Raw genomic sequence first — 10757 nt, 5'->3', positions numbered from 1 at the left:
CAAAGGCCTGACAAGAAAGGCGGACGGTCCCTTGGGAGAGGAGAGAAGCTGTCTCGAGATCACCTCCCCAGATCTGAGGAAGCCCCTGGAGTGGAGCCGCTTTGCTCTGCCTGCAGACAGGAAGGGTCCCGAGGAGAGCCCCGGAGGATCTGAAGCGCGTCTTCTCCAGGATCCCTCCTTCTAATGCAGGGCTGTCAAACTTCTTTTCATTGAGGGCCCCATCAGGGTTGTGTTTGATCTGGGGGAGGGCAGGGCGGACGTGGCCAGCTCAACCTCACCCGTGTTGGGGGTCTCTGTGGTGGCCTGAGTGCTCTGCCAGTGAAATGGGCTCCGGAGCTCCTTTTTCACTGGCAGGGGGTCACAGGAGTCCGTGGCTGCAGTCGGGAGTCCATTTTCGCTCGCAGAAACACAGCAGGCCAGTCCTTTGCTCTTCCCAGGGGCCGGATCCAGCCCTCAGGCCTTGAGTTTGAGACCCCTGTTCTAATGGAACCGGGGGATGGCAGGCATTGCCAATCCCACCAGCTCATCCTGCAGAACACTCTTCGTGAACGGGGTGGGTGGTGGGGGTCCTGGGTGGTAAGAAGACCAAAAGGTTAACTGCACATAATTAAGGCTCTGGTGGAAACATCTGAAGCCCACCCACCCACCCCACACAACCCCATGGCCGCAGACTGTTTTCCCTGGTGGTGTTGCCTCAGTTTACAAATGGCTCCTATTTAGCTGGTTGTCCACTAAGCCCCCAAGATCCCTCTCACGGTCCCTGCTATTAAGAAACTGGTTTCACCCAATCCGTATGAGCGTCCTTCGGGTTTCTCTTGCCTCAGTGTAAGACTTTACTTTTCTCTACATTGAGAAAAGGGTCCAGGATTCAAGTCTGTCAAAATCCTTTTGGATCCTGAGCGCTTTGGGATGGTGGCTAGTCCTGCCAGCTTCCTATCTGCAAATTTGGTAATTTCTCCTTCTATTCCCTCATCCGTTTATAAAGATATTGAAGAGAATTTTGATGGGTCGGCCCACTGGCACTTGTAAAGGCAAGAGCAGCCCAACTGAATGTGGGAGGGGGGGTGTCAGAGGAGCAGGAAGTGGGGTGCAACGGCAGGGTGGGGGGGGAAGCCTCCACCCCTTCCACAGCCATTATATGCCCGTGTTCACCCTTTGCCTGGGCTGAAAGGCGGCAAATGGGGGGACACCCCTCCCCAAAATAGTCTGTATTGGGAAGGGGCCACCGCGCCAGCCTTGCGGTTCAGAGGGCAAGCCGACCCCGCCCGCGAGGCTCAGCATCCGGCGCGGGTCGCGGGGGCAGCCCCTTGGCATAGCTGGATTGCCCCTCCGGCCCTGCTGCTTCTGGGGCCCGCTCCGCGCAGCGTCCATTGCTCCCGCAGCCGGGCGGTGAGTGGGCCTCCAGGGCGGCGGCCAGCCCGGGGACAGGGAGGACCCTATGCGCAATTGAGCGAAGCTTCCCACCCCTCGCTCGCCGCCGCCTTATTTATTTCTTGGGTTCGCCCCGCAGGAGACGCCCGAGCTGAGCTTCACCGTGGCGGCTCCGGCGCCCGCTCCTTGCCCACCTCGCTAAGCCCAGCGTCCGCAGCAGCCACCAGCCGACCCCAACACGCGGCGGCGTGTGTCGGGCAACGCGGGGCCTCACTAGGCTGCTGCCTCGGCCTCCGGCACCGACGGCTCGCGCTCTCTACCCGCGCAGGCGGGAAGCGCTCGGGCATGCAGCCGCGCAGGGGGGCTGGGATCGCACGCGCGCCGACCCGCGGAGGGAACGGCCAGCCCCGCCGATGGCAAAGGCGGCAGGGTTCAGAGGGGTTGAGTGGGGACGCCCCGCTGCCTTCCTGCCGACCCTGCGAGCTGCCTGCCGGCAGTCGGGGCCCCTTTGAAGGCAGCAGGCCCGGAAAGGCCGCAGGCAGCGCGCTCCTGAGTCTCGGGGGTCTCGGGCGCAGCAGTCGCTTCTGCTACTGGCCGGGCAGCTGGCTCGGGCGCGCTGACCCTCAATCCACCGGCCGCTCTTTTCCCCGATCCCTTACTCTCGCTGTTAGCATCCGCCTTATTTTAATTTTGGCTCTTTAGGCGCTTTACAGATGGTTTAAAACACGATAATAAAATGAAGCGTGAATAAAATCGGGCGGAGATGGCAGGATTAAAACCTGGATGGAAAGAAGTGAAAAGAACCCAGGTGGGGGCCTTTCAGATCCGTGGTGGGGGGACTCATTCCGGGGAAGAGGCGGAGGGCTCAACGAGCGAGAGGGGGCTTCCCTGCACGTGGGCTGCGGAGTGGGCGCGTGCGGGGAGGGGGAGAGGCTCAGGGTGGAAATTGAGGCAGGAGAAACCCGGCTCTCTCCCCTGAGGCTAAATGCCTGGGAGGGGGGGGGAGGTGTCAGCTGACCAGAGAAATCTGAACTGTGGGCCATGGGGGGGGAGTGATTAGGGCGCAGTACTGCAAGCTACTTTTGCTGCTTGATGGCTGCCTGCAGTTTGGCAGTTCGAATCTCGCCAGGCTCAAGGTTGACTCGGCCTTCCAGCCTTCCGAGGTGAGTAAAATGAGGACCCAGACTGTTGGGGTCAAGAGGCTGACTGTGTGAACGGATTAGAGAGGGCGTGAAGCGGGATAGGCAGTAAGTCCAAGGGCCATTGCTCTTTGGATAGGCTGCTTCTTTCCACAGGACAGCAGAGCAGGCTGCGCAGGTGGCCCCTCTGGGCCCAGGGCTGCCCAAGATGACCTACTTTGTGATCCGTCCACCCCACCTTCTATTCAGGAGGTTAAAGAGGCGGTGCTTCCCCTACCTGCACGGAGGCTGAGTTTCTGTGGTCTCCCCAGGCCCAGCCCTGCCCTCCAACACCTTTGTGGGTAATGGATTAACCTGTGGTAGTGGCTAAAACCCCAAAGGAATTTGGTAGCAGCTTTTCTGACTCTCGCATTTTATGGCAGAATTGGCAGAAACTTTCATGAATTTCCTCTCCTCCCGCAACCATATTTGGGAATTAGAAAAGATTTCACTGGGCTCCTCCTCCTGAGGGGAAGGCAAGGCTTCCGTCACTGCAGTGGCTGAGAAATTGGATTGAGACAGCAGCCTGCAGAAATGGGGAAAAAACAGGCCCATAAATAAAATGAGGGGGGCTGATGGAAGGCCTCGGCTCCCTGGCCAGTCTGGCACATTGGCACTGCTGCATGGCAGGCAGCACCCGGGCTGGGGCTGGTAGCAGGCACCTCCCCAACCTCTTACCAGGCTGCCCTCTTGTGGGGAGGGGGTCTGGGACCCTTACAGTCCTCCTTACCATCAAGCCCCAGGCAGCAAAACTTTTTTCTGTGGTGAATGAAAAGGTGCAAAGGAGTCCAAAGGATGCCTGAGGGGGCTCTCTTGGTCTTCAGACATCCTCCCCCCCCCCACCTTTTGATCACCCCCCCCCCAAAGCAGACTCCCTTCCTATTCTGCTCTTTCATGGAAATAGGAAATAGGAAAGTTTATTTATAGGCCGCCCTTTTCCCTGGGGGGACTCAGGGTGGCTTACAATCCATAAGGAGGGGAACACAAACAGTAAAACATATAACAATACATAATTAAAAATAAAACACAACATTCATTCATTCGGGTGGGGACGGATTACAATCTAACCCCAGGCCTGACGGGATAGCCAGATCTTAAGGGCCGTGCGGAAGGTCTGGAGGGTGGTGAGGGTACGGATCTCCACGGGGAGATCGTTCCAAAGGGTCGGAGCAACTACCGAGAAGGCTCTCCTCCGCGTAGTCGCCAGTCGACACTGACTGGCAGATGGAATTCGGAGGAGGCCTAATCTGTGTGATCAAATTGGTTGTGAGGAGGTGATTGGCAGGAGGCGGTCTCTCAAGTACCCAGAAGCCTTCCCTCTTCCCTTTCCTCCCTTCTTTCCCTTTCCTCCTCCCTCCCTCCTTCACTTTCCTTCCTTCCTTCCCCACTCCAGCTCCCTCCTGCTGGAATGAGCTCCCTTTGGTGGCAGGCAAGGAACAGGTCCGGCAGAATGAAGGGGTGCTGCAGCTGCGGAAGAGCTGCTCTCTGGGTGTGCCTCTTTTCTGGAAATATCACCTCTGCCCTGCATGCTCTGGGGCCTTTGATGTGGGTCAGCCCCACCCGAGTCCCCATTTCCTTGTTTTGCTGCTCTAATTGCATCTGGGTGGGGGACCACCCAGGAATTCCCGGGTTGTGGCTGGGAAGCATCCAGGAAGCCACAGTGCCCCCCCCCGAGCTGCAGGGAGGCTCCCCTCACCTGGAACATTCCGGTCCTTCCTTTCCAGGACTAGGACTGGCTCCTGCCCAGGCTGAGCATCCTTTGGGGCTGCTGGTCAGCTTCTTGCTGCTGATCTTCCCCCATAAACACACACACACACACACACACCATGAACCCCAAAGAGAACTTACATTTCTGGGGTGGCTCCCTCCCCCGCAACTCCCAGCCCCACCCCTTCTCCTGTGGGTTGGGGATGTTCAGCTTAGGAAAGGCAGAAACAGGCAGGAAGAGGGTTAAGATGGCACAGCCCCCTCCAATATACAACGGGTGAAGGACCCCCCCCATGGGGTAGCCTGCCAGAAAGCCTCTTCTTGCAGGGGCTTCTCAGAAGGGAGGTCGGGGAGCAGCTGCTGCCAGCCAGAGATGGCATTCAGGGTGATGGGCTGCAGCACCTGAGGGACACCTCTCCTTGGGCCACACTGGCTGGGGCCCCCACCGGAAGATGTAGCTGAGCTCAGGGTGGCCCAGACACATTCCCCAGGAGGGGGTCAAAGGCTGGATGGTGAGAAAGGGGGCGGGGGGGGCTGGAAGATGCAAGCAGCCTTTGCAGCAGTGGGGTGCTCTCCCTGCATCCCCTGGCCTGAGAGAAATCACCCCTCGATTTGCAGACGGGAGGGGTGGGGGCTGGCCAGCGGGACGACGCATGCCAGAATCTTGAAAAGAGGAAGCAACAAATCAGTTTTCCACATCCACTTTTTATTGGCAGAGAGCAAAACTAAACAGACTGTTTCACAAGGCAACAACCCCCCCTTCTCCCCCCCCCACCGCACGTCACAGAACCGCTGCAGTGCCTGTGCTCCTGCTCCTCCTTCACTGGCTGCTGCTCCCGGGTCACCTCTGCAGCTCCCGCACCAGCTCTGGGCAGAGGCCCCAAGAGGGACTCCCTGGTCCCCTGCCTGGCTCTGTCCAAGGACAGGTAGAACCTAGAGCTGACTTAAGGCTGCCCCTCCCAACACAGGGGCTTGATAGGACGCTGGGGGAGTCACCCACGGGTCGGTTTCTTTTGGTCCCACAAGTGGACATGCACAAAGCCCTCGCAGGTCCGGCCTATGGCCCACCCTCATTCTGCCCCACCCGGGCGGCCAAAGGCTGCATTGCGCTTGCCAGGACAAGTGAGCAGCGGCCATAGTCGGAAGGAGAGACCTCTTCACAGAGGGTGCAGCAGATGCCCAGCCCAGGGGGTGGGGGGCTTGCCCAGTCCCCAAACCAGGCAGTGGAGCAGCGGGTGATGAAAGCAGGCAAAGGGTGCCGGGTGGATCCCCTTTTGCCAGCAGGATGGGGACCTCTACTGCCCAATCCCAGCCTGCTTGTGCCACAGTGCCTGGCCCTGGCCCCTGGCAGGACCCTCCCTGAGGCAACGGGACAGCGGTGCCCCCAACAGGAACAAGAGCCTAAGAGCTCCCCCATCCCTCGCAGCCACCTGGCCAGAGAGTTAGCAGAGGTCAGGTTAATCCTCCACCTGGGGGGCTGACCAGGATGGTCCCAAGCACACTTGGGTCTCTACAAAATCTCTGGGAGCAACCCAGGGAGAAGGCTTGACCCACAGTCTCAGGACTGAGCTGAAGGCTGACTGACCCAAGAAACAGGCATCCCTCCTGGCCAGCCCCAGCCCAGGTGAAGGGGAGGCTGCCCTGACCCCAACCCTGCCAAGCAGACATGGGCAAAGATATAAGGCCCACCACCACCGCCGCCACCACCACCCCCGGTCAAGCTCCCCCACCTAACGGACCTAGGGGCAGATACGTGCCATGTGGAAGCCTCAGCCCAGGGCACCAAGGCACATGCCTGCCTTCCCATAATGTTTGGTGCCCAAACAAACACAACGGTGGCTTAACATGGTGCGCCAAGATGATGCTCCTCTTCCCTGCAGATGGGTGATCCAGTCCCTTTCAGTCTAGCCGAGCACATGGCACCCAGCAGCCTATGGCCCAGCCTCTCACTGGTTGCCTGGATCAATCGCCGTCTCTGACCAAGAACATCCTCCCTCCCCCCCCCCCAGGCACTTTCCCTTCAGGGCTGCTTGTCAGTGTCCTGTCCCACACCCCCCCCACCCCCACCCCCACCCAGCAGTGGAAGTAAAACTCTGTGCTCGGGGATCTGCCCAGTGCTCATTCCGGCTTTTGCTCGGCTCCTTGAACCACCGTGGTGGTCATTGTGACCTCGCTGTAGGTCACCTTTCCGTTGTTCTGGGCTTCTTGTTCCTGAGGCCCCAGGAGGTCTTGCATGGAGGCCCTGGGGGGCCCAAACATCATGTACGAAGCCTCCCGGGGCAGCAGGGGGAAGAGGGGCGGGATGCTGAGCATATTCCTCTGGCTGTGGGCCTCTGTGATGAGGGCAGTGAGGGCAGCCAGCAGATCCTGGTTGTTCAGCGCCCCTATGGCATATTTGGTCAGGAGCTCCTGCCGCTTGGCGTCCGGGACGTAGTTGGAGAAGAGCAGGTCCCACACGGTCACCCTCCGGCCTTGGAACTCCCCCACGGGAAACTCAAAGGTCAGACTTTCCATGGTCCTCTCCCTGAGCCTCTCGGCGGAGACCTCGGCCACCCCGGTTTCCTTCAGGCGGTGGCCGGGAGGGCTGCTTCCGTGCCGGTCTTCTTTAATCTTTTCTTCACAAAGTTTGGTTACCACCGTTGTGACGATGGTTTCCATTTGGTCAGCTGAGAGAATCCCGATCCTGTACAGCTTCAGGACTTCCTTCCTCTTCTTCTCTGGGAAGTACCTGGAGTGGAGCAATTTCCAGAGAGAGACCTTCTGCCCAGCGAATTCCCCCACAGGGACCTCCACCATTCTCGATTTCAAGACCTTATCCTTCTTCTTCTGGTCCTCATCACCACTGTCCTCATCGTCATTGTCTTCCTCGTCCTCCTCGTCCTCGTCCTCCTCCTCTTCTCCCTCAAACGACACCGTGGGAGGGCCAAGCGAGCCTCGGGCTGAAGCCTTTGTGCCAGTTCTGGAAGGGGTTTTCTCCAGGGTAGAGAAGAGGTCGTGCAGTGATGCCAGGATGGTGAGCGTGGAGGCCATCTCCTGCACGGTGAAGGTTCCTTCCCTGTACTTCCTCAGCAGCTCCTCCCCTTTGTCTCTCGTGATGTACTGAGAGGAGAGAAGGTCCCACACAGACATCTGCTGCCCCTGGAACTCTCCCGCAGGGATGATGACCGTCTTGGCCTTCAGCAAGTCATCGGCCTCCTGGGAGGCGGAGGAGGAGCTGGAAGCTGCCGCCACCTGCTTGCTCCCTGAGGCTTCCTGGCTCCGACCCTTAATCCTCACCATGAACCTCTTCCTGCTGGCCTCAACTTTCTCCAGGGTGCTCCTCACGGCTTCCACCATCTGCTTGGGGCTCAGCACCCCTGACCCATAGAGCTCCAGCAGCTCCTGCCTTTTCTCACGGGAAAAATATTTAGAGAAGAGGAGATCTAGCACAGACATGTTTTGTCCTTTGAATTGGCCGGAGGTTACCGGGATCTGGATCAGCTTTAAGGATTGCTGCACTTGGGTGTCGTGGGACTCACACCGACTCTCGTCCTCCTGGACTGCACCCAACATTTTGGCCTTCTCTTCCTCCACTTTGGCCACAATGGCAGTAACCACCACTTCCATCTGGTCCACCGTGAGGACGCCGGTTGCAAACAGCTTCAGGAGTTCCTTCTTCTTCCCTTTAGGGATGTACTTGGAATGGAGGAGGTCCCACACGGAGATCTTGTGTCCAGCGAACTCCCCAGCCGGCATCATGACCACCCTGGACTTCAGGATCTTTTCTATGATCTCCCTCTCAGAGCTGCAGCGGCTTTTGTCTCTCTCGCACAGAAGCATCATTTGGATGGGCTTCGACTTGCTTTTCGTCTCCGCCTCGTCAATGATGGAGGTGAGCATCTGCGTCATCTCCGGAAGGGTCACGGAGCCAGATTTGAACTGCTTCAGGAGCTCCTTCCGCTTGCTCTGGAGGATGTACCTGGAGAAGAGAAGGTCCCACAAGGAGACTTCCTGGCCCTGGAAAATCCCCACCTGGACCTTCACGGTGGCAGACTTTAAGGACTTCCGTGCGTTCTCGTCCAGGTGGACGCACCCCTTATCCATCACCTGGAACATCAGCAGCCCAGTGTCCGAGTCAAGGATGCAGCGGGGCAGGAGCTGCAGGTAGGTGAGGTTCTCACGGGCATTGGGGTCAAAGCACCTCTTGGTGTGGTTGGCGGGATTGGAGATCAGGTGGAAAATCTCAGCATCCAGGTACCCCCACTTGTAGGCCACTTCCACAGGGAGGCGGTGGCTGTGCATGGGGTGGATGAGCCCCCCCGTGGCCACCTGGGCTTCCAGCAGGCGGATGCCGTGGTCCTTGATCAGGAGGCCTTTCCTCATGGCCTGGAAGAGGGAGATTTTGTTCCCTGAGAAGGGATCCGTGTAGCCGGTCACGGCTTTCTCGGCAATCAGGAGCGTGTTGAAGTGGTCCCGGTCCAGCAGACCCGCGTTCTTCGCATCTCTCACCGAGAGCAGCCGGTTCTTGGCACAGTCCACGATGTAGCCAGAGGCGGCCTGGTGCTCCAGCAGGGCCAGGCCTGTTCCATGCGTGAGGAGGCCCCGGTGCATGGCTTGTCGGATGCTCAGCTGCTCCCGGCCAGGCTCCTTCAGGATGCCCGCGATGACCTGATCCTCCCGGGGATCCATCAGGTTAGGAAAGGGCCAGTGGGCTTCTTCACGGACTTGCACGATGGGGGCTCCCTCTGGACACCCCGAGGCAGAGCGCTTGTCTCCTGGCATCACTTGGACCTGGATGCAGATATCACGCTGTCTCTGGGGACGGGCGAGGGCAGGCGGTGGCAGATGGGTCTGTAAGGAGAGAAAAGGCCAATGGGCTCGGTCAAGGGCAGGCCAAAGGCAGCTCAGCCTCCACTTGGGCCCCTGGGCAGCCTCCCCAGGCTGGTCCGGCCACAAGCGGGCAAATCCTTAACCCAAAAGCTCAGCCGAAAAGTCATCACACACCTGGCAGGGTTTCTGGCCACCTTTTTCCCCACCACCCTTTTGTGCCACGTGGCACAAAGCCAAGGGCTCCCCAGGCCACGGGTAGCAGGCGCAGGGCCCACCCCTGGAGCAGGGCCAAAGCAAGGCGACCCCTGGACCTGGGCAGCCTCCTTGGGAAATGTGCCCCTCCCGGGCCCAACGCCCCAGCTTCAGCCTTTGCCCAGCCGGCTCCCGGCCCCTCCCAGCCTGTCTGGGGGGCCCAGCTTGCCCCGCATACCTCAGCCATACTAGTAGGACGGTGGCCACTCAGCTGCTCCTCTGTGGCAGGTTCTCCAGTAGAAGGGCAACTGGGCAAAGGGCCCCTTGGCAAGAGGGCTCAGCCCAGCCGGGCAGGAAGCTGAGTGGGTGGTCAGGCATCCACCACCCCTTTTGCTCCCAGCACGGAAGGTGTTTGTGCCACGGCTGGAAGGGCCAGTCGAGCCCCAGATGCTGCCAGCTCACCTCTTGTCATTGCTCTAATTGCTGCCTTGTGGGGCATGACTTACCCCGTTTGGCTCCGATTGCACCCAAATTGGCAACCGGCTGCTTCCCTTCTGAGCTCATTCCTCAAGGCAGCTAATTGCGGCTGGGATCCCTGACAAACAGCTGCCCTGAAAGTAGTTGCAGGCCACAGAGGGCACCATGGGGGGCATCCCCAGCAACGGAGCTCTGCGCTTGCGTCTGTACACGCACGCACGCACGCACACACGCACACGCCAAGGCCAGCACTGCCAGCAAGCAGCAGCCCTGTGCTCCTTCTCTTCTGGGCGGGCCTGGGGCCCATTTCCTCAGCCTCCCCCTCAACCTTTGCAGGGCCGCTGAGCCTCCCCATTAGGGAGTGAAGCACCAACCCAGAGGGACCCAACTCTGGGGCCTCTGTGGGAGGGTCTCATGGGTGGAAGGGGGGGGGCGGCACAAGAGCCACTTTTGGGCTTCGGCTGCATAATGAAGATGATGATGGGGGGGAGGCTCTTGGACCAGCTGCCTGGGAAAGTGACAGGGGCTTGGCCCATCCAGGAGTCTGTTTTGGACATTCCTTGATCCATGTTTGGGGGAGGCGTGAGCTCTCCGGCCCCAGGCTGGTTCCTCCAACTGGCAACCTGCCACGTGAGGAAGGCTGAGCCTCAGCCCTGTAATGACGCAGAGCGCTTCCCTGCTGGCGGCCACGGTTGTTGTGGCTGAACCCCAGACAATTATTTTGGGGAAGCAGGCTGAGGAGCTGGATACCCTGCAGGGCAGTGAGGCACCCGGATTCCAGGCTGCAGCCCTAATTGCCACTTGGGAGGGAGGGAGGGAGGGAGGACGTGGGGCCGGGTGTCAGTCCTGGGGCAGAGGTGGCCTGACACAAGGGGGAGGGGGCCGCTGCAGAGGAAGTGACACACCGGTAGAGCAGCAGCGGGGCAACTCAGGTGCTTCTTGGCCCCTAATTGTGGAGTGGGAGGCGGGAGCAGGGGCCAAGAAGCCCCTTCTCCGCTGCCTTCCCAGGAGCCCGGGGCCGTC

At 59.7% G+C, this 10757-nt stretch overlaps 1 protein-coding gene across 1 annotated transcript in view; it reads right to left on the bottom strand.

The window, feature by feature from the left end:
* Positions 1–6334: 6334 nt before the first annotated feature.
* Positions 6335–10757, bottom strand: part of EPPK1 (epiplakin 1) — a 42144-nt gene continuing 37721 nt past the window's right edge. Inside the window, 1 exon segment of the mRNA XM_032222365.1 lies at positions 6335–9086. Coding sequence (XP_032078256.1) covers positions 6375–9086 — 2712 coding nt within the window. The 3' untranslated portion in view covers positions 6335–6374.

This window comes from Thamnophis elegans, chromosome 8 (genome assembly GCF_009769535.1).
Source record: "Thamnophis elegans isolate rThaEle1 chromosome 8, rThaEle1.pri, whole genome shotgun sequence".
NCBI classification, from domain to species: domain Eukaryota; kingdom Metazoa; phylum Chordata; class Lepidosauria; order Squamata; family Colubridae; genus Thamnophis; species Thamnophis elegans.
This window is presented reverse-complemented; position numbering and strand designations above follow the sequence as displayed.